The following is a 23,664-nucleotide window of genomic DNA, read 5'->3' as shown; positions in this document are numbered from 1 at the left end:
AGCCAATCAACAGTTTTATGTGGTGTCTTGTGGAGGATAAGCCCTAATCTGACATCAGACAGCCAACACATTAATCCCATCAGCGGACTCGGGGATTATGACGGTGTGTGTCAGCCAGCGTCTACAGTCAGCATATCGGAAGCGCTTCACTGATGGTATACAGACTGGAGCATGTGACAGCGTATCTCATCATTCATAATTTTCTGTTACTCATATACAGTACACTGCTTGGGCTGTGGTAAACACAAGACACAGAGCATTTCATGTAAAACCCCCACACAGACTTATGCTTTCCTTTGTTTATATCAATGCATTTCTGCAGCTCACAAACTCATCACAACCACAACATTAGCACAGTGGATCACCATTCATTCACATCTCTTTGTGATTTTGATCCACAGAAGAAAAACTGAATGGGAAACTCTCAAAGCAGACGCGAGGCCAACAAACCCCTGACAAATCATATGTGAGTCCATGTGTGCTTTATTTCCCAAGTCTTTCCCCCCCCCCCCCTTTTTTTTTTCTTTTGCATCTCAGGCAACCAAACAGATCTCTCTTTGTGGGTAGCAGATGATCGGGTTACATGTGAGGGCTGAGCAAGAAAAAAGAAAAAGAAAAGGAAAAAAATATGAATTTATTTTAAAATGCAGATAATAATCACTGAGGTCAGCCGGAGGAGTATCATCTTGGGGAGATGAAGTGCTCCCTCCTCCTCCTCCTGCACACACACATATACAGAGAGAGAGGGGGGGGGGGAGTGCTTCTGGTAGCCTTTCTGGTTACACAGCTCGTAATGGCCAACACCCAAAAAAAATACAGGATGGAGCCCCACCGCAAGATTAATTTAAGCTAAAATCTGCATACACTGCAACTAAGAAACACTATTTTGAGAAAGGGATGGTAAAAAAAAAAATCATCTAATATCGGCTGCAGCTCGTGTTTGACACACTTGTAACATTTAAATGTTACTCACATTTTAGCCATGATTTCACTATAAAGGTAGGACACACACGGCGTGAGGTCCACATGTAACGCCGTATGTGTGTCTATAATAACCATGTGTTCCTTCCAGTAACATGGAAGTTGGGACAAAAGGCTGGAGAGCTGGCAACAAAGGGAAGCGTTATGCCAATTAGTAAGTGAATCAAACGGCTGTGAAGTTGCGATTCGTTTAAAAGGAGACCGAGCAGGACAGTGGGCTCTCTCCCCTCCACCCTCCAGCCGGGAGTCCCTGCCAGAAACTGGGTGTAACACATGTAAGAAAACCGTCAACATCCAACTTAGTAAGTTGCCAGACAAACAAACAATTTTTTAAAATCAATTTACCACCACAGATATTATTAAAGCTGGCAAATAGCCGGGTGGTGGAGGCAGCGTGACCCGCACCCCGGCTCGCTGTCGTGGCCGTGTGTCTGCAGCCGTGCCAGCCTATTGTTTCCTCCGCTGTCACAGCCGTTAAGGTGCGCCTCGGATTAGCTTTAGCTTTAGCCTCGCCGGCTACAGCACCGCAGCCGACCAGGCTAGCACCAGCGCCTAGCCGCTCTCCGCGACACAAAGCTAAAAAGGTAACACGGCACCTTTCTTCCGCTCTATTGCCCCAAAGTCGCGGCGGTGTCCGGGCCGAAACACAAAGAAAACAAGCCCAGCACTTTCTCACAAGCACACTTAAAAAGAGTTGAAACGTACCCAGAGCTCCGTTCCCCAACTCATTGCGAAATCCTCTTTCTGAGTTCTCCAGTACTGGAAGCAGTTTTCCCCCCGCTCAGACTCTCCAAACGGCCGCCGGGATTCGGTCCTTCCGACTGTCTGCCGACTGAACTCACACTCCACCTCCTTCACCTCCTCCTCCTGAATCAGCAGGGACGCCCTTCCAGGGGCCCTGGACCACAGACAATCTACAAAGAGAAAAACGGATTTATGTTCAGTGAACATTTTTAATCAGGTCTTTCATATTAAGTGTATTTACCTGTAACCAACAATAAAGAAAGAACAGAGTAAAGCAAAAATACAAATAAAAAAAGACACATTTTCAGCAGCTCAGTTTAATTCAAACACTGATTAAATGTATGAACTGGATACAAACTCGAGTATAGAAATGGAATGAATTATTTAGTCGGCATAATACGAAATGCTGCAGGAAAAAATTACAAAAACAGATTTTATGGTATGACAATGTAATACATTTTAATTTCAGTCATTTTCATATTTCACGAAGCTCTCTTTTGGCGCATTTGTTGACTGGTTATTTAAAATTAATTAAAATAAGAAGTAATTTACATTGTCCCATTTTACTGGCCAATAAAACAAATATTTAGATAAATATTTTAATTTCGTTTGTCTTTGGTGTATTTTAATTATTATTTTTTTATTTGTCCTGATCTCTTACCATATTTCCATCATTACACATCATTTCTATAAAGCCGGTTGTTATTGGTGTTAATAATAAATTAATTTATAATTCATTATAGTTCCTTTTATTTCAAAAAGTCATGTTTAAAGCTACGTGTTTGGATAGCTTTATTTTTGTTTTTTTTTGCTATTTTGACATCAGCGCGTATATTAAAAGTTCGTACGAGGCAAAATATTTATTTGAAAAGTGTTGAAAAGTATCAGAAAAGTATTTCTGATGACCTAGAGCATTAAAAACGCTTTAAATATAATCCGTTTACAGTTTCTTTAATAATGATTTAGTGGTTCCCTCTAGCGGCCAAGATGAATGATTACAGATCTTGATTTATATATAATTAATAAATAAATATTGTAAATTTTTGCAAGTTGAACCTGGAAATAATCCAAAAGGTTGAAGAATTTAAATACTACGTTTAAAATTAAAAACAAATGTTTTTAATTCTGCTCCATTCCTGTCTACATAGTTGCAAATTCTGCTGCATTAGACTGGCTCTTCACAGGTTTGTTGCCATAAATCAGCTTGATTTATCATATTTATTTGCTGTTAAATTTGATAGTAACTCACGTTTCCACCTGAAAACGTTGTATTATGTAGGCATTAAGTTTAAACTGCTGGCTTGAATCTTTCTGTAGAAGATTAATACCGCAGCAGGACAAACTGCACCACAGAGCTTGGCAAGAACTAAAGGCCAGTGAAAACTAAAAATTACTGACCTCAGCATGAGGCCTCCTTATAATTATATTGCTTACACGGATACAGTGGATATAAAAAAAAAGTCTACACAACCCTGTTTAAATGCATCATTTTTGCGATGTTAAAAAATGTGATCACAATGATTCAAAAGTTTTCCCACTTTAATGTGACCTGTAATAATTCAACTGATGAACAAATGTGTTAGGAGAAAATAATAATTTTAATAACAAAAAATGTTTTTTAAGGTGTATTTTTGTCAGAAAACACTTCTGTCCTGCAACCCTATCACATAATTTCGACATATGGAAATACATGCCATTGTTGCCACGTGTAATACACATCTAGTGCATGGCGAGTCCCCTGGCAGCCTCACTGACCAGTATTCATCTTGGCTTTTAATCAGTTTTGGGGGGCATCCAGGTTTTTCGGCCCATGTTTTCTCCACTGGGTTCCACAGTATATCCAATGCTGTGGAAATTTTTTGTACCCTTCTCCTGCCTGATACATTTAAACAATGAGATCCTTTGATGCTTTTTAAATCCCTGCTTGCCCTGCAGGGGGTCTTTGTTTATCCTTCAAGCTCCCAGTTTGGGGGTCCCTCCTGAGTGCTCCATTTACCACGGGGATCACTATTGCCTTCACCCTCCACATCTTCTCTAAGTCCTGTGTGTTTCTCAAGCTTCTTGCGTGAGTTCTCTCCAGGTACATAGGCCCATAGGAGTGAATGTGAGGATGAATGGTTGTCTGTTTCTATGCTAGCCCTGTAACAGCCTGGGGACTTGTCGTACTCTGCTTCTCAGCTTTGGAAGCTGAGATAGGCTCCACTGCGTCCCTGTTTCTTTGCTCAAATACTGCAGTAATTTAAGACCAGCAAAAGCAACAAATGATCAAATATGAAATGTTTTATTGACACTGCACAATACATGAAACATTGCTAAGGCAAGAGGCAAAACAAATTTCCCATGTCTAGTCATAAACCTAATTCAGTAGCATAAAGGCACAAATTACACTTATAGTAAAAGTAGTAATTATGGGAGCTGCTGGGTGAGTTTTTAATAATACCGCATGATATTTTTTACACCTGCAAAATAATAAGAAACTAAAGCTTTGAAATGAACGGAAGAGAGTAGAGTAGGTAGATTTTATTTGCCTCCAAATTATTTTGGAGTGGAAGTAGCAGCATTACCGTCTAATCCAAACTCCGTAGCGGTTGGTGGCGGAATTGCGCCACCCTACAGTATACCGCGAGGAAGAAGAAGAAGAAGCAGCAGCAGCATCTGGAGGGGGATTGAGTTTCTGTTTGGTTCTGATTGGCAATGCACTTACGAACAATTAAATAATCTGGAATTTATTTGTATGACAGATATGCACCGCTACACTGCAAGGTAAGAGGTGTTTATATGTCCCCCAACTGTCATTTATCAGCAGACTGACCTTTGGCACACTTTGCAACTGCTGAGCTCTGGTGGTGCGTTAATTTCTGATAAAAAACAAAACAAAAACACAACTGTTGGCACATAGAGGTTAACGCTTCAGCAACACTTTGCCGTTTAATCAAATTTGTTCAAGCTCATAAATATTACAGACTTATTTTATTTCTTTTTTGCATTGGGGGGTAAAAGTTCCAAAGCAGCCAATCATATACATGCTAACGCATGGGCCAATCATCGTCCCTGGCAAAGGATTCAATAGAAAACCTGGCTGATGTCAGGTTTCAGTGTAAATTAGGGGGCTCAAATTTGCGGCCCGTATGTTGACGTGAAGAAATATGCAATTTGGCCCTTGAAGTTACTTTTTGTTTTGTTGTTGACGGAAATGTTAAAATAAGTTCTTTAAAAAGCAACAAATTATTAATGAGCAGGAAGTACAAACATGTTGAGGGATTGGCTGTGTTAGTTCAGTGAGAGTTATTTGTAAAGAAAACAATTTAAGTAGCAGTTAAAAACTAATGTGCACACTTATGTCTGCATTTTTATTTTGTTAAATACAAAGAAAGTTATAGCAGAAGTGCTGCCACATGTGTGGCCAGGAAGAGAGCACTAATTTGTTTATTTGGTAGTTCAATGAAAGGCTTCAGTTAGTTAAGAGCAAGAAGAACAATAATTGACAACAACAAGAACTAGAATCAGCAAATCTAAGCTGATGTGACCAAATGAGGGAGAACCCAGTCTATGTACCATTACAGCTTTGCCCCCTCCAGGAGCAAAAAAAACCCCCAAACACTACTGCAAGGGTGTCCAACTCCAGGCCTCGAGAGCCAGTGTCCTGCAGGTTTTAGATGTCCTTGATCCATCACAGCTGATTTAAATGGCTAAATTACCTCCTAAACATTTCTTGAGGTTTTCCGGGGGCCTGGTAATGATCTAATCATTTGATTCAGGCGTGCTGACCCAGGGTGATATCTAAAACCTGCAGGACTTCAACCCTTGAGGCCTGGAGTTGGCACTACTGCATACAAAATCCTGGAATTAAAACAGTAATTTGAACTCTTCAGTGTACTGTTGGACAATAATTTACTCTCCAGATTTTCATAATCTTTTTTTTGCAGTTCTCTCTTCTTTTGTTGTCATGTTGCAAATAAGTCTTTAAATGTTTTTTCCCTGATTCTTGTTTAGCAGGTTTGTTGAGCGGTACTGGCAGCGTTCAGTCTGCGGTATGAGCTCTGTTGCAGGGAGGAGGAGAGCCCTGCCGAGTGCCTTCCCTGTGCTGGACCTGCCCCTTCTGCCCATCCACAAACACATTTATGAAGCAAACCTCAGAAATAGCAACGCCTGGTGTAAGAAGTAGGTTTTGCTCACACATTTGCTCTCACATTTCCTAGTGTATTAGTATGTGCTTTGTTGCAATTTGGTGTTTCTAATCAACTATTTTAGATTTATTAAGTGGATTTTTGTTTGTTTGTTTTTTTAATCTCAAAATAAATTCCCTGCTTGTTTGTGTGTGACAGTGTGTTGCCAGATCTGCACTTGTTGTCATTCATTATCCCTGGTTATCTCCATTTATTAGGTACACAGAGTTTAGTGAGAAGGTGATGGAAGGGGGAGGGGAGAGGGCCATAGCCAGACACACTCAGAGAAACAGGAAGTTGCTGGTCAGAGACAGGCTTCGCCTCCTATTGGATGACGAGGACTTTCTGGAGCTGTCACTATTTGCTGGTTTGGGTCTTCCGTACGGGGACATACCTTCAGCCGGCAGTATGACTGGTCAGAAACGACTACAGATTAGTGTGACCGCAGCTAAATACCCTCATTTAATTTCTTTATTTCAGATTGTCTTCTGTTTACTCCACATCTTCTGGGATCCGAGTGTGACACTTTATGCATTTTTTTTTTATTCGTCTGTACAAACATCATTCAGGCATCGGCAGGATCAACGGTCTGTGGTGTGTGTTTGTTGCCAGCGACGCTACGGTGAAAGGAGGCACATCGTATCCTATCACGGTAAAGAAGAATCTCCGAGCGCAGGAAATAGCAATCAAAAATCGTTTGCCTTGCGTGTACCTGGTCGACTCCGGTGGAGCGTTCCTGCCGCTGCAGGTTAGCGCACGCACACATAAGCACATCTCCGATTTAATATGCGTAAGGGTTCTACCTTTAGAGTAAGTGAATGCTAGTGGAATTTATACTGACTGCTGTTTCCTCGTCTGTGTATAAATGTCCAGTCAGAGATTTTTCCTGATAAGAATCACGGAGGAAGGACGTTTTACAATGAAGCCATCATGTCTGCCATGAAGATCCCCCAGGTAAGGATGAGCTAGAAGGCTTTGGTCTTTACATAGATTATCATTCCTGTTTATAAGCTACACTTTGCCTTTAAAATGTTTCATATGCACACACTTGTTTTCTAAAACATTCTCATAATTTGTGAACTGTTGTGCCCCTCCAGGGAGACCATAATCTGAAGACCGTGACTCTATTTAAAATTTTGGCATAATTAATCTCCACAGGCAGAGAATTTTTAAGTCTAAAAATGAAGAGAGAACAAGTTACCATTGTTAAGTTCTCATTGTTTTCTTTGTTTTTGCTTTTGGTTTTTTCACTATTTCAAATTGCAGTTCTGATATGAAAATTGATCATCCTAAAGGTAGCTGTTGTGTGCGGGTCATGCACGGCGGGTGGAGCTTACATGCCCACTATGGCGGAGGAAGCTGTAATGGTGCACAGAATAGGAACCATATTCCTGGGCGGACCGCCACTTGTGAAAGCTGCCACTGGAGAGGAGGTGACGCCAGAGGACCTGGGAGGGGCCAGGCTCCATGCTGAGTATGTGTGTAAATCTAATCAGTCCTGAATAGTATCAGAAGAATTAGTTCATATCATCATGTATCAAGTTACCATCTTGTTCCAGAGTGAGTGGCTGCGTGGATCACTTTGCCTGGGAGGAGAAGGAGGCTTTTGATTACACTAGAAACATTATATCAACCCTCAACTTCCTGCTGCCTGAGGAAGAGGAGGAGACAAAGAAGAGGAACGCAGAGGAGGAGCCACTGCACAGTCTGGAAGAGCTTTTAGGACTCGCCCCTAAGAGTTACAACTACAGCCTGGATGTTAAGATGGTACAATGTGACGGACACAAATGCACAAAGTGCTCTAGTCGGATGAGTTTGTTACTCTTATGCTGAGTTGCGGCTCTGTGACCTTTAGTTGGTTGTTTCTGTTGTTCTGCCCAGGTAGTCAGTCGACTGGTAGATGGGAGCCGCTTTCTGGAATTTAAAGCTCGCTATGGAACCTCACTCGTCACTGGCTTTGCAAAGATACATGGGTAAAAGATATAAACACAACCAATACGCTCACTGAAGTCTTCTTGTAGCACATAAACTCTGATTGTTGACATTGTGTTCCTAATGTTTTTTGTAATACTGAGGACACAATTTACATTTACTGCAGTCCTGCTTTTTATTCTTGGACTCAACTAGAGTAGCTCTGCATGATTATCTAAAATAATCCTTATTTATCCCATACGGGCCATGATGGAGCTTCTCATTTCACCCACTGCCTGAAACAAGCACTTGCCGTTCCTTTCTCTTCCCTTTAAACCAGCTTTCCTCTGATTGGCTGCCCCTTGTGTGCAGTAGGTGGATTGATCTGTTGTGTATGTTATAGCCAGAGTTGTGCGCTTGAGAGGGCCAGATTAGGGAAATTGGCTCACACTGACATCAAACTGAAACAGTAGCAACATTTTCTTTTAAAAGCGTTTACAGTAGCCTGAAACCCGAGCTTTCATCTAGTAGCTTTGCTAATATAATTTTGGTTTCACTTTAAAATATGATGTTACACCTGTTACATGTGGCTGATAATGAATACCTTAAGTAATACTTCACCTAAACTTAAGGTAATTCTTTCTTTGTGTTCACTGCGTCAGTCACCTAGTTGGAATTTTAGCGAATGATGGACAGCTGTCATATGAGGCCACACTGAAAGGAAGCCATTTTGTCCAGTTGTGCAACCAGAGAGACGTCCCACTCCTCTTCCTCCAGAACACGGCACCCACTGCAGCACTGACACTGTCCACAAAACAGGTATTCACTCTCACTTCATTCTCACTAAAAACAAATGCACAGGGACTCAAGTTTGGGAGAGTTTAGAATCACTTTGAGTCCACAGTAAGTGTAAAAAACCATCCCAAGTACCATTTATTCATGTGTGTCTCCCAGGCAGAGATGAACAGTAACCATCTAAAAGCTCAGGGTTCAATGATGTCAGCAGTAGCATCCGCCTCTGTCCCCAAGATCACTGTGGTGATTGGTGGTTGCCATGGTGCAGACAGCTATGCTATGGTGAGCGAATCAATTTATTTTTCAGTCTAAAGTTTGTACATGACCATTTTCAGATCATTTTTCTGTTTGTTAAACCATGTAACACTGATCGATGAATCAAACGTGATATAAAAGGCACCTAAATTAAGGGATGAACCAGTGTTGTTCCCATATAACAGACAACCTGGCAAAGAGTCCATTTTTAATGTGCCAGTGGGTTTCTGGTCGCCTCTGCAAAAACAAGTGACGCAGTTTCACAGGCATAAAATAGTATTTTTACAGGAAGAAGGTGCTTCCTAAAGAACTTTTAAACAAAAACTTGGAATATCTAAGCTTGGCGTGAGGTGTGTTCTTAAAAAAAATCTGAAGTGAAGGACAAAATAAGTGACATGCCTGGAAAAAAACTAGAAGATAAACAAATGTCATAGTTTGAGAATACATATCCGGAAGTGATGTTAGGGATAACAATGATCCCAAACATGCTGCCATTACAGTAAAAGCATTTCTGGATAGGAAAGCAAGCAATGAAACTCTATCAGTCATGTCATGGACTGACCTGCCAGGAGCTCTGACCGCAACATGACTAAAGCCGTGCAGGATCATCTTGACAGTGAACAGAATAAAAGGCAGCCAACTTCCAAAAGATTTGAATGTCCTTCAACTATTCCTTAAGACTGCTTAAAGACACAAGACAGCCTCAAGTCTCTACCGCAGAGAGTTTAGAGAAGATATTAGTGGTGCAACGGATCACAGTTGATCCGTAATCCGAACCGATCCCACTCCACGGTTTGGCACGCACGTGATTCGAAAAAGAAGAAAAAAAGTATGTGTATAAAAGCTATTGGGGTGTTTAGCTGCAGACGGGAGGCCGTTTTCCGTTGTGCAAAACAAGGGTTTTAAACTAGTCAACGCGTTAGTTGACGCATTGACGCCGTGCAGCCCCACGCACGGGGCGATAACTAGTTAACAGAGATTTGCCGCATTAATGCAGTTATGGCATTAACATCATTTTAACGAGATTTACTCTGACAGCACTAGTTTAAACTATGATGAACGTGCTTGAGCCACGCTATGATATCCCGTCGCGCCTCCACTTCAGTGACAAGATCGCTCCAAGCATGTATGAGCAGGAAAAGTTTAAAGTTATAACTGAACTGTCCCAGGCATCTTCTGTTACAAACGGGTGGACCTCCAGGGCAACGGAAAGCTACGTGACCGCTCATTATATCACAGCGGAGTGGGAGATAGAAAGCCCTGTACTGCCCTATATTGCATCTTAATTTGTTTTTATATAATTGCGTGGAATGAGTCTTGAGTGGAATGCTTTTTAATAGGCAAAAAATACTTAAATAAGTAAATGGCGAGTTAAATTTTTGTCTTCTTCTTTTTTTCTGCTGATCCGAAAATTGATCCAATCCGTGACGAAAAAAAACGTGATCCGAACCGTGAGACTTTTGATCCGTTGCACCACTAGAAGATATGCAAAAAAACCCCAGAAATTGCACATAATGATAATTCTTACCGATTCATTGTAATCTTGTAGAATGTGGCTTACAGTAATAATTCCTTCTTCGTTCCTCACCAGTGTGGCCGAGCATTTGATCCTAATTTCTTGTTCCTGTGGCCCAATGCTAAAGTTTCTATTGCCCCTCCGGGTCACATTGGCTCTCTGCTTCCCCTTGATGGTGAGCAAGAAGGAGAGCAGAAGAAGCAGGAAGAGGAACTAAACAGGATGTTGGTGGAAGAGAGTTCAGCTTTCTTCTCCTCCAGCAGGATGTGGGATGATGGAGTCATTCTGCCGCAGAACACCCGGAAGGTAAAAATGACCCATTTTTAAGGGATTATCTGTGTCTTTGGGAACATTTGAGAGCACATTTAAGAACGCTTCTTTTTTGTTGTTGTTGTATTTATTGCTTTTTGGTTTCAGGTTCTTAGAGACGTTTTGGACATCATCAAACAGCAGCGGTATCAGCTGTCTACAGAGACTCTGCAATCGATACCTCTGCGTATGTAGAGGCTTCTGTCCCCATCAGATTTAACTGCTCCTGTTGGACTCACAACAATCCCGTTTTCACTTGTAATGGAAGAAGCTTCTCTGTAAATTTGTTGAGGTCACCACAACAAATATGTAATCAATCCTGTGTACTGTAAATGTAGGCGCTAGGTCAAACCACTCTGGAGAGAGGGATTTAAATCCTGCACAGTTCCTCATCAGGTTTTGATTGTCAGCACTTTCAGACCAAGTTGCAGAACAAAATATTTCTCTGGGATGTTTACACACAGCAGCCTAGTGGTGGATCATTCCTCACACAGAATGCCTGACAGCGAGTTGATCTATAAGCGATTCAATCAGTTCAGTTGTTTGTTCTTTACAACACAAAGCATGAACAGCAGTGCATTGGCTCCTTTTACCTGTAGCCTTACATGTAAAAGAATGATTTCCAGTTTCTTTCTCACAGTGAGGATTAATGCTTATTAATATAACATGAGCATCACTTTGGTACTTAAGCTACGTATCTGCATTGGATCAGAACTGGAAAAGTTGGATCAGTGCAGCCTGCATTTTGGTTTAAAATTAGTTTCTTCCTAAAAAAAAAAACAGTTGCCTAGAAACCCAGTTTAGAAAAAAAACTATAATGTAACTATTGTAGTACAGTTTTTAGTTTAATTATCATGGATTTTAACATTTTGTGTAGTCATTTGTTTGTAATGTTTTGAGGAAGAACACAGAACACAAGTTTTGTTTTTTGTTTTTTTTATTAACCAAAAAGTGAAATTACACATTCACATAAAATTTAAAAAACTCATCTTATATCAATTAAAAAACTACATGTAATATGAGACGAGAAGACACGTACATGTCGTTGGTCAGTGGGAGTGCTGATGCCAGGGTGGTATGCTGCTGAATAAACAGAGATCTGCTTTAGTTTAATAACCCAACATTTGACCTGCTTGTGCAAGCTGTGGACCTGCAGCCAGCTTTATTTCCAATCGTAGAAAAATAGCACTGCTTTTATTTGCATCTACATTTTTTTCTTCTAAATTCAACAATATAATTGGCTTATAAACAGTGCTGCATATACATGAAGGTCAACGATAAACAGCTAGCTTTCACAAAGCACTGTGGAAGTTTGATTATACTCCATATTTACTGTATTTGGTGCCAAACTAAGTTGTAACAACCACAGTGTGTACACAGAAACAAGTTTAGGAACATATATGTATAAAGTACAGTTAATCCACAACTATTCATCTGGTATTATAACATGCTGTTGATTTTCTAAAAAGATGTTGAAATCTGAAGTTTGAATGCAATGAAGAGTCAAATTTAAAGTGATATCAAAAGTCCATACGCAACAAGCAATGGTGCTTAATCCAAATGACATGGATGCACCAATATATAACTCTTTTCTAATATCATGTTAATCTCAGTTTTGGATTTTTAGTACGTGGTCAGACCCATATCCTGCTCATCATATAATTTTACTGGATTGGTAGGATTACATGTTTTTATAGCTCACATTTCCAAATGTTGCCTCAATTTTGTGATGAGTGATGAATGTATGCACAGATTTATTTTTACAACATGTGTTGTCAAAACAAATACACATTAACAGTTTTTGTATTTGACCAAAATTGTTTCAAATACCTGTAGCAAAAATACCGTCTGTGTACATTTGTGGATTTACAACAACAATTACATAAACATAAACTGATTATGCAGTAAATGTGGTTGATGTAATGCTTCGCTGGGCTTCTTCTCACCACCAGCTACAGCTACAGGAAAAATAGAACCAACATGCATTGTGTGGCCAGGTAACATATGACAGAGACTGCTGAAGATTTTTATTTTTTTTTAGCAGCATTGTAAAGCAATGATGGGGTTTCATTTCCATAAGAAAACTCGTCTATGGTGGGAGAAAAGAGCCAGACTGGTGTATTTCATGAAGCACCTGTTTGGAAGAAACGCAGCTTCATGGCTTGTAAGTCCCATGCAGGGTGATGGGGATGATAGTGTTGACCTCTGCCCTGGCGAGCTCTGTCAGGTTTCTGGCATCCAGCACCAGGAGGGAACCTGGTCTCTGCGCACCTGGCTTTACCACAATGCTCAGCAACACACCTGTAAAACCCAGACACGGGAGGCAACTGCTTGCGTGTTCTACAGCAAACGTTCATAAGGAAAAACGCAAAAAAGTTGTTTCAAATGAGCGTAATGTGTCTACAGTTAGAGTTTGGGTGTGTAAAGATGATAAAATATGTATATTTGATGCTGAATGAATGAAAGAAAGGATACGTTTGCATCCCATATTTAGGTTGTGTCATCTGTGCTAGGCAGAGATTTATGTAGCGCTAATAAAAACTTTGGTTTGAAACATACATTACACAAAATCGACTTGTATATCAAACACTTGCCAATGTGTGAATGACTGCAGTGTAGCTTAAAATGTAGCTTTACTCATCTAATTTTCCATGAAAACTTAAAGCATTTACAGGAGTTCCACTTACTGGACATAGAAAATAATGCGCCTTTGGATGATAAACTGTATATAAAAACATGGAGGCGGTCACTTTACCCATTGAGCATATTCTAGATGATCCTTGTTCGTTTTTTTTTTTTTTTTACTTAATATAATGACAACAACAAAAATGATAAGCATCTAATAAAGAAGACAATAATTTAATAAATTAATTTCATGCTTGATTCAATATGATCTGAAAGCCACAAACACCCTGAAGACCAGTGTTAGTGTGTAATTCTGTGGGCTAAGATGTGAGAATGTGTCCTACCATCATCCTCCTCTGTAGCTCCGGGTGACGGCACAAACAGTGGCTCTGATGGGTAACTGTCCTCCTCCTGCCACACCCAGGTCTCTTTGGTCTGCACATTCAGCTTGACGATCTAAAGCAGCAACCAGTTGCTTTTAATGTCTTGTGGAGTTAGCTAACGTCACGGGCCCTGCAACTGTCCTCGTCTCCTGATGTGTTCAATGAAAACCCTTCTTACCCTGTCAGGAATGAAGTGGTTGAGTCCCAGGCCATAGGCGAAGGAGTACTTCTTCCCACAGCACTTTGAATAGTTGATCTGTGGAAACTCGAAAGCTGAGAGAGTGACACAGAGAAAAGAAATGAATATGGGCACATATTTAATATGTTATAACAATCAGTGTATTATGTACCCTTCAGGATACACATGTAAACTATAGTGTATATGTGATACCCTGTCTTGGTCCAGAAAACAGCACTTCAGGTTCGAGCCAGATAGTACCGTCGCTGTGAAGAACGGCGGTCGCTGTAGTGTACGACAGAGATACCAGATTCTTCCCCCGATCCTCCTGAAAACACACACAAAGTTGTGTACAGAATACCGTGGAGCTTAAAGATAAAGAGATATCATTCCTAGGTTACAGTAAATGTTTTGGCTTCATGCAGGGGTTTTTTTTAGGGTTGAATAAATATGGAACGACAGAACATTTTGTTGTCACAAATTAAAATTATTTGTGATGCTGCACAATTTTCTCAGATCTCATCTTGTATGTCATATTACAACTAGATTTTTATTTGGGCTATTTTGTTACTTCCTGATATGACAAACAAGCTAACTAATTGATCAGTCCAATGTTGTAAATCCAGCTCTATGGGAACCATTACAGTAAGGATCTAATAAAAGCAATACAAAGTAAAAATACAATTTTATTTATATAGCACTTTTAAAGGTAAATATCTCAAACTGCCACACAACAAAATGCTGAAAATACAAAGATAAAATTTGCCCCAAAGCAAGTTTTAGCCTTTCAAAACAGATCCCATTATTTCATTATTTTCTGATTCATGAATGTCTAATACCGCTCTCACAGTTTTGATGAAGAGTTTAACGGGTGAAACAAAAGGTATTTAAATACATTATTACGTTTTTAAGTACATTTTCGGTTACACAGAGAGGCTAATGATTGTTATTCCCAATTATACTATGATATAATATAATAATAATAATATAATATTGCATCTAATATAAGTAGATTTAATTTAACTTGACCTGTATTCAGATAAACAGGTACACATAAATAACAGTGACAACACCTTTTCCACTTATACTGTAGTAGCAAAAATTAGCTTTAGAGGCTGTGAGCTGACCAATTAAAACTGATATGAAGAAACGATTCCATGAGTCCATTAATCACTATTTGTCATTTACAATGTTTCTGATCAATCCTATGACATATTAGATTAAAAAACTGGTAACACTTTATAATACGACCTGTGTATTAGGTGTAAGTACCCTGTAATTATATGCAATTTGCAGGCCAGCGTTTGGAGGAAACAATGACACTGTAAGACCCACGACAAAGGTGCAAGTGTCCTGTACTTATGTGGAATTTGCAAGCAACAAGTCAGGTTTTTGCAGGACAAGCCAGGACCCTTACTGGATACTCGGTGGGAATTGAGCTTGCAACTCTCGCTCTAAAGGTTTGTAGTCTTACCACTACACCATCTAGCTGCCACAATACCTAATACTGTGTTGTTATAAAGAATTTTCTTCTGCATTTTAAAAAATGTGGCCTGCCTAATCAGTATGATGGATCCTGTTACAGTGCTAAATAATCACTATTAATGATCAAACATATAACTGATGACATAAATAACTTGCACTATCTCTGTGTGTAGACTCACTCTGTGAATATCCAGTGGAAGGACATATCGTCTGACCTCAGGCTGTGGAGCTCGTGCAGCTGCTTTCTTCACCTCCTCCCACTCCTCTTTCACATTAGCCAGGTACAGGTAGTTATACACAAATTCATGACTGTAAAGAAACACAGAGAGAGTGAGAGAGAGAGAGAGATGTCACATAATTGCATGTAAGACACTTGCACATACACACAGCTTTACACTTACCCTTTCCACGCGCAGAGATCGACAACGATGAATCCTTCGTCTTCATAGGCGTTAATATGGTGAAAGAGGTTGAATGCTGATGTTCTGAACTTGTGACTACTCAGATAACCCGCTGGCTCTTTACTGGCCAAGTGGAACCATGTCTGCAGCACACAAACACACATACTCACTGACCAGATGATACCAAGCAGACACACATGACCAATCAATTAACTTTTTCCCAGGAGAAGGCTCAGAAACTTGGAGCAAGCAGGTGACTTTAGTAAATAGCACAGCTGTGTGGCTTTTAGTGAAATTAATGCGAAAGAGTCCAAAAGATCTAATATAAATTATATTCAGATATTGCAGGTGTTTGTAACTCCAGCATTCAAGAACAGACTGGATTCCAGGGGCCTTCTTTAATGCCTGTGCCCTGCCTACCCCCATGCTGGCGTTGGGCTCAAAGCAGTCCATGTATGTGGCTCCTCTGAAGCTCCAAGCTGACAAGAACTTGAGCAGGTTGATCTTCACCGGCTGCTCCACGAATACAAAATAGTTGTCTGTCATACCGAAGCTGGAGACAGATAAGCAAAACAGTGAAAGACACTCAGAGGCAAAGCACAGTTCATCTTAATGGTAAAACGTCAAATACAAAGAGAAAGGAACAAAAACAAAAACCAGGCTTTGTGTACATGTATGAGATAACTCTGTACCTGTGTACGTAGGAGGGTTTAAGCCTCTCACTGCTTGGCAGCTGGACCAACACTTGGGACTTCTCTATGGGGTCTGATTTATCTGGAATCACAGAGATACAAACATATACATTGTTCCTGACAATTTTATTTGAATTCTCTGCATTCTGCTTGCTTCAACTTTTCTTTTAAACCTTTTTCTTTTTTTAAATCTTTGTCTCATTTTCTTTTCTTCTTTTTTCTGTTATCCACCGTTTTCTTCTATCCTGTTCGCTCCCTTTTTATCTATCATATTCTTCTTTTTTCTTGACAGTCTATCGTCGCGGTAACAAACAGTCAGTGCTTAAAAGCTTATCTGGAAAACTCAGGCATGATACTCCTTTCAAACCCAAATCTCTATAAGATAAAAATTTACAATATAATTTAAAGGTCAATAAACATCAATAAACATAATAATAATAAAATAATAAAATAATAATCAATTAAAACATATCCATTGATAGTCATTGAGAGTATTGTGTATAATGAACTCACCTTTCGGAACAGGTGGGATCTTAACAATGTTATAAGCCAGACTCATGTTCTTGCCAAAGCAGTTGCCAATGTTGTAGAGCGTGCCATCTCGTTCAGTGTGGGGGTGGGCGGTCACCCCATTCACTGAGAGGTACTTACAAAGATCCACCTATTGCAAATTGGAAGACATTCAAGTTGAAAGCTAAATATGTAAAATCACAACCGGAAACAGTCATAGATGCTGCAAGGAAAGAATAATAAAGCAACTGAAAATGCAGCAATGTTGAAAACTAGAACTCTTCCTTCTGGCATATTTGGGGAGGGTATAGGTTTAATAACGCTACCAGAAAATGACGATGGCTCTAGCTTACTGTAAATTTAAACCAATCAGCTCCCACCTTTTTTAATGTCTCCAGTGAATCAGGGTCAACTTTGGTAATGTAGTTGGTCTCAGTGACTGCGTAGAAGTCTTCACCAATCGGGTAGACGTTCACTAAACAGTTATCAGTCACTTCAATGCCTCTGAAGTAAGTAAAGAACCTGAAATTACAAGCACGAGGAAAACTTTATATTAAACCAACCGTTTCCCTAAACCCATAGTAATAATACAACAACACAGGCACAACATGATAAGATCAGTGTATGTGAACCAAAAGCTCAAGTTTGACACTGTTTTACTCCTGGGATTTGTAAAGCATCAAAGAGGGAGGATACCTTAATATGGTCATCTCAGGAACCCCAACCCACCTACTGGTAAAACTACCTGTTTCTGATGAAGGTTGAGTTACAAGGAGGGAGCTAAATGGATTGTTTACAGTGTATGAGCTGAGAGGATGCACCAAGGCTCATTATAATATAACATGGATATTTATTAGAATATTGATAGTTATTCATAACTATGACTCATGAAAACTACTATATGAAGTTCCAGAATAAAAATATAGCACTGGGAATGAGCACGGTTCATTTAAGAACACTGAAAGGGGATATGTGGAACATAAATGACAAACACTAAGGATTTTTTTTTAAATCTATAAATAGATCTTGAAAAAAAAAAACCCAACAGGTTTCTCCATTTGAACGCTTTCAACATCGTGCACTTCACAACCACAGGAATGTTGGACGCTTCCAGTCTAACTGTTCAGTACAGTCTCCTGGCCTCAGCTTCGCACCAAATGAAAGGTTTTATCTTCTTATCTTGTTTTTTTGCAATACATCAATAAACCAATAATAAAGAAATAACCGTACATTGACAATTGATTAAATGGAAAATCAAATGAGAAAAGCACGTTTAAATGCAATCAAGGAAGCACAATAATTTAAGTCATATAAATAAAATGTTTTTTAATTGAATTGCATATTAAGTTATTTATTTATTGAGCTATTTGTTTTAATTCGACAGCTTTTGTACAGTGTAATGTTCCTTTTGTGTGCATTTTAGGGCATGGGTTTGGGATTACCTTGAGAAGATGTTTTTGCAGGGGTCTGGGTAGGCTGCCGTGCCAAACTCAGTGATGACAACTCTGTTCTCTGTCATGGCCCGAACATAAGCATCTGTCCTAATAAACCTGAGCACAAACATCAACTAGTATGTCAGCTGTTTTTGAATCCCACTCATATTACTTTAAAAATTTTCATTGTGACACGTGACTGAAATCTTTGAAACACAAAAAGCCTTCTTCATTCGTTGCCTGTTTCATTGCAACATCCCACTTTTCCTCAGCTGCAAAGAACTCCAAACCAAAATCAGATGTCATAAAAACCCACAACTGGAGCTTGGAGCTGCTGGGAATATGAGAACCAGATTTTCTTCTTCTTCTTTTTCTTTTGTGATTTAAGAAAAAATGCCTTAACGTCCTGATGTCAGTACAGCTAGAAATGTACGTTCTTAAAAGGTATTTCCTCAGAATACTGCAACTTGAAATATGAAATATAAAAATAATGTGCTCTGCTTTTGTAGATTAATCCGTTTTCTTACTTCCGGTAATAAGTCACCTGACCGTTTTTCAGGTCAAACTTGTGGATGAGAGCCTGTCCATCAAACAGGTGCTGGAAATGTTCATCTCCCACCTCGAAGAGACCTGGACCCATCCTCAGAAGACTTCCCCCCAGCCATGACGGGATAACACCTGCAGTGATAAAACCATCAAACGAAGCCGTGCACATCCTGACCACATGATGCCACATTCTGCTGTCTAAAAACTCAGACTATAGGATTCTGTCTACACTTGTTTTCACACTATGCACATCAAGTGGTTAGTATCAAACTTTACCCATTTCTAACACCCCAGTGTCACTTATAACACTACAGTATTTTTATCCACAAGACTGATCCTGGCAGTAACACCAAAAATGCATTTTGCGTAGATGGGTGAACAGGTCAGGCCTGAAGCTGAGTATATCTCAGACTAAGTCAGACTAATGTCTTCTCTCTATTTTCCTTGCATCAAAGGATTTACTTTCACAGTAGCCTTTATGTTAACCAATGTACAACATTTAGTTCAATCAAAAAACATTACACTCCATGAGGCAGTACATATACATGCCACACATATACATATTTATATTTATTCGTATATGTTACATAATAATGTTATTATAAATCCTAACTATTGATTTTCTTAAGTATTATGTTCATTTTATTATCCTTCTGTGATAGCAATGTTTGTGTCTTTCGCGTGTCATGTTCAATGTACGTTACCTGTGAGTAACCTAATGGTCACCAAAGGAGTTTTATTTGAGTAAACACTAAATACAGAACTAACAAATAACTATACGTAATTTAAAAAAGCACACTTGTGTAGTGATAATGCTGGCCAGTGTATTTTCAGGCGTTATGCTACTATGCCGTACATATTTATTTTAGTGTATATTAGATGATTGCGTTAATATAATCCGCTAACTTGTGTTTATTGTTTCACTATGACTTTGAAATAGGCAGTGCACTTGTGGATGTCATAGGAGAAATGCCTTTTGCAGATGTTTCCATTTGACATTTCAGATGATAAAAAAATAGGAGAAACCGCACGCTTGTGATGAAATTTAGTTGTTATATCAATGCAACCATCAGTGGAAGTTTTCAAGAGAGGGGTTAGAAAACCATAAATGTAGATTCCATGTGAGGAAACACAGCCAGTGTAAAATGCTTTAGCCCTGCATGCAATCTGAAGGCCACCAGATGGGGATAGCTGTGGTTACTGAAAGTGTTCAGGTCCCACAGCAGTCTATGGGAAAAGTCTTCCCGCATTCCCCTGTGTTAACCCTTTCCTGAGTTTATGGGCTCAGTCACTTATTTCATGAAGAACAGTGAAGTCTATTTTGTAAATCTTGGTTATACTATGTTTCAGAATGACATGTCAATTTGTTGATGACTTGTGATTGACAAGTAGTTAGGGAGAGAGCAATCACACCTGCCCGTGTTTGTCGCACCTGCTTAAATTTTTGGTGACAATGAAAACACCAATCATGACGTTTCAAAACTGCACTTTAGAAATCAACAGATGACATTGTGACAGTAGCTGTATGTCCAGTTTTTATACTGTGCATGGCCTGGATCCTTCCCCTCCCCCTTTCCTACAGTCCATCATTGTAAACATATGCAGTGACATGACCTGAAAGTTGTTGCGCAAGTTATAAAAGCAAACCAATATACTTTTAAGTTTAGAAAAATGGGCTCCCCCTTGTATACCTGCCATTACCTGCCACCTTCACACTGCAAATGTGAACATATAATAGAAGAGTGTGGCACATTGTTCTTTGCTTCTGCCACTCATAAGTAATAGTCATCAGATCATAGATGCAAGTTTACGGAGACAGGAGATCTGTCACAGCTAAATGTTCCTCAGCAAAATAAAGAATTTCTAATTTCCCACATGTGATCCTTGATTTGTTCATAATTGCCCAACCTGTAATGATAAATCTTTAGAGGACTCTCATAATATCTAAAGCATATTTAACTGCAGATTATTCATTACCACTAAATCAGAAATCTCATGAACACTGGTACTGGAGGAAATTTCAGGTGATTCGCTGTCTTGGAACCATAAATGTTAGTGATTAAAGCCACACTGCCATCGACACAGCCATGCATTGCTACTTGTTTTTTGTCAGTCGCTCTTTCCTACCAGTGATAACTGCTGGTATGGGTTCATTCAGCTCCTCCACAGACTCAAAGATCTTCTTGTAGCTGGCAGCAGGATGCTCCACGCTGCAAACAAAATACAAAAAGTTTTTCTTTTTTGGACTTCAGAAATAATGAAATATGTCTACAAGTTTTCTCAACTGCTTGTTCCTTGTTTGTCTTGTTAACAGCCAGTTCGTTTGTCGTTTGTTGGATATCTTACCCATTGTCCTCCCCTCAAAGGGAGGAAGTATGTAATTGATTCCATTTGTTTGTTTGCAGTCTAGCATCCATAGCTGTCAAGATATCATTTCCACATTTTCTCAGACGGTAGATACCAACAACAGCTCGAGCTGATTTACTTTTTGTGAAAATCAGGTCAAAGTCCAGGTCACACTGCATTATATTTCCTCAGCTGTCTTCAAACTTCACAGAAGTACAGTGGGCCTCCTCTGAGGGTTCTGAGTGGTCTTGTTTTGTCATGTATTATTATTTTTGTGTTTTCTTACATTTCTCTATTCCTTTTAAAATCAACATTCTTTCTCACAGTTTTGTTTTGCTTTGTTGCATTTGTGTAGAAGCAGGGCTGAAATTCTTCCTCAGTTACTGGGCCAAGATTCCTTCAGAGTACATACATCAGCTTTTCTAAGCTTTTCTAAGATCCATCGAGTATTTTACTACAGCACCAGTGACTTACTGTGAAATTTCAGGTTGAAACTCCCGAGGTAAACTGTTTGAAATCTGCTCCGATGACTCATCATCAGATCATTTCGAGCAGAGCAGAACAAAGCACGTCTGCCAGCTGCTTTCTGTTATGTTGTTGGGGAAAACCAGCAAAACCCAACCTTGAAAAGTCATTTTCAACCTTTCAAGCTTTTGTCTTCACTGCCATGCATCTGAGAAACTAAAGAGAAGGTGTTACTCACCGGCTGACCATGCTGCTACGCTCTTCACACACTTTCACACAAGCTGCTTACAAAAGAGGCTCTGGCTGGTATTTAAACCCTGCACAGATTTCCTGTGGTAAGCAATGGAAACGGTGCCCCATCCACCCTCCTCTCCTTCTCCCCTCCCCTTTTCCATCCCTCCTCGCTCCCCGTCCTCTTCTCCTCCTCCTCTCCTCCTCCTATTTTCCCTTCATGCCTTTTGCTCCCCCTTTTCAGCACCCCTTCCCAAACCTCTTCCACCTCCCCCCAAGTCTTAACCAGAGCTGAACAAGCCAGCTTTGTGTCCTCTCCTTTCAGACGCCAGGCCCCCGGCTCTTTGCAGAACTTTCTCCGGCCCACCTAAACAAGGTCTGGGAACACAAACAGTCACCAGTGATGTGGGTCAAACTAGCAAATTCAGCCTTTAAAAGCAGTGTGTTTGAAGGTGGATATGCTTGCAGAAAGAATCTTATCTAATTAGTTCCAGACAGCTTTGACAAAGGCTGAGAAACTATTTTAATTAGCTACTCAGTGAGGAAGGAGAGTAAAACACACACACACACACAAATGGGCTGCATTTCATCCTGCAACAGGTGGAATTCTTATTGGTTTGAGATGCTTTCCCTACCACCTGCGGCTTGCAGTATCACAAGAAATGAAGGTGGGTAAGTCAAGGAACCGTATCAAAGTGTTTCTTTGTTTGTTTCCTAAAAGCTGATAGCTATCTAGACAAGACTTTTGGGTCTTGACTGCGATCGTAGTGTTGCTGTCTACTGGAGCTCGTTCAGTTGCATAATCTGACAAACATTAAGACACAAAACAACCATTTATTTTGTGATTCAGATTTAGTGAATTTAATTCTAGTATTTTAATAATCTGTTGGCACAAATTATCAGGCATTTAGCAACTTATTGTCACATCTAAATATCTCTGCTTCTGGATCACAAAATCCAACAAGACAGCAGCCAAAATGCTATAACCTACGTTTTTAAGGCAGAATCCAGAAATCAATCGGAAATCATACTGTGTCCATCTTTTAGATACATGATACTTCTTCCATGGCATAATAATATGGTTGTTATTATTATGCCATGGAAGAAGTATCCTGTAAATATTCACAAGAAAGATCATGGAGGTAATAGAGGACAATAAAAATATGAAATTATGAAGCCCGCCAGTTTACACATTTGCAAATAATAAACTTTGTGGTTTAATTCTGACTGGCTACACTCAGATTATAGTTACTTCTAACAAGTAACAAAAAGTTGAGAAACTTCGGGCACACTGAACGAGCTTCTTTAGCAGCGGCCTGGCTGCCCGTGTTTGTTCTGCCTGCTGCTTTGTGAAGCAGCTTTTAGGTTTAAGGAATATTCAGGATATTAAATGCATCTAAGTGATTCTCTATTATAATCTTCCCACCAGGAGCATCAGAGTAACGTAAAAAGAAGTAGGTAATATTACCTAACTGGTGGCCAGGCAGATGTAATCGTGTACCTTTATTGCTGTCCTGTCAGTACAAACACTACTGAAATACTGGACAGCTACACAAGTTTATTCCCAGGACTTTGCAATGGAAACAATGTAGGTACAAAACACCGATGATGAATGCATGTGTGGTTAAACATGCACACGCCATCTGATCTGAGGTAAGCTCAAACATATCAGGGGAGAAGTAATACTTCATG

The 23,664-nt window shown here is 39.7% G+C and overlaps 3 protein-coding genes across 12 annotated transcripts in view; 1 reads left to right on the top strand and 2 right to left on the bottom strand.

Annotated features, from left to right (window-relative positions):
- The window catches only part of fnbp1l (formin binding protein 1-like), a 55,657-nt gene extending 53,725 nt beyond the window's left edge, over positions 1-1,932 (bottom strand). For 2 of the 3 annotated variants that reach the window (XM_026146541.1, XM_026146539.1), the window contains exon 1: positions 1,687-1,772. In XM_026146541.1, coding sequence (XP_026002326.1) covers positions 1,687-1,710 — 24 coding nt within the window. In that variant the 5' untranslated portion in view covers positions 1,711-1,772. Of the gene's footprint in view, positions 1-1,686 lie in introns of all 3 variants that reach the window. The other variant, XM_026146538.1, reaches the window with a different exon arrangement.
- Positions 735-11,793, top strand: LOC113008790 (methylcrotonoyl-CoA carboxylase beta chain, mitochondrial). Of its 6 annotated transcripts, none has more exons than XM_026146545.1 (12): positions 735-1,283; positions 5,719-5,886; positions 6,110-6,306; positions 6,461-6,639; positions 6,765-6,845; positions 7,187-7,365; positions 7,451-7,658; positions 7,773-7,864; positions 8,465-8,621; positions 8,757-8,879; positions 10,444-10,674; positions 10,786-11,793. In XM_026146545.1, exons 2-12 carry the CDS (start codon positions 5,759-5,761, stop codon positions 10,870-10,872), a joined length of 1,662 nt encoding a protein of 553 aa, XP_026002330.1. In that variant the 5' UTR covers positions 735-1,283; positions 5,719-5,758; the 3' UTR covers positions 10,873-11,793. The 6 variants fall into 6 exon arrangements, with proteins under 6 accessions (XP_026002330.1, XP_026002328.1, XP_026002327.1 ...); XM_026146543.1 differs by lacking the exon at positions 735-1,283 and adding an exon at positions 4,289-4,488 and having other exon boundaries at positions 5,722-5,886; XM_026146542.1 differs by lacking the exon at positions 735-1,283 and adding an exon at positions 4,289-4,488.
- Positions 11,700-22,067, bottom strand: LOC113008791 (retinal Mueller cells isomerohydrolase-like). 3 transcript variants are annotated; one of them, XM_026146549.1, is made up of 15 exons: positions 21,980-22,067; positions 21,058-21,140; positions 18,912-19,062; positions 18,394-18,501; positions 17,332-17,473; positions 16,955-17,102; positions 16,442-16,523; positions 16,170-16,302; positions 15,750-15,892; positions 15,528-15,657; positions 14,077-14,191; positions 13,864-13,958; positions 13,647-13,758; positions 12,812-12,978; positions 11,700-11,757 (listed from the first exon to the last, which is right to left on the bottom strand). In XM_026146549.1, the coding sequence occupies exons 1-14, from the start codon at positions 21,988-21,990 to the stop codon at positions 12,833-12,835; spliced, it is 1,599 nt and encodes a 532-aa protein (XP_026002334.1). In that variant the 5' UTR covers positions 21,991-22,067; the 3' UTR covers positions 11,700-11,757; positions 12,812-12,832. The 3 variants fall into 3 exon arrangements, with proteins under 3 accessions (XP_026002334.1, XP_026002336.1, XP_026002333.1); XM_026146551.1 differs by having other exon boundaries at positions 11,712-11,760; XM_026146548.1 differs by lacking the exon at positions 11,700-11,757 and having other exon boundaries at positions 11,874-12,978.
- Between the last annotated feature and the right edge of the window lie 1,597 nt (positions 22,068-23,664).

The sequence above is a fragment of the Astatotilapia calliptera genome, chromosome 17 (assembly GCF_900246225.1).
Source record: "Astatotilapia calliptera chromosome 17, fAstCal1.2, whole genome shotgun sequence".
In the NCBI taxonomy this organism is placed as follows: Eukaryota; Metazoa; Chordata; class Actinopteri; order Cichliformes; family Cichlidae; genus Astatotilapia; species Astatotilapia calliptera.
This window is presented reverse-complemented; position numbering and strand designations above follow the sequence as displayed.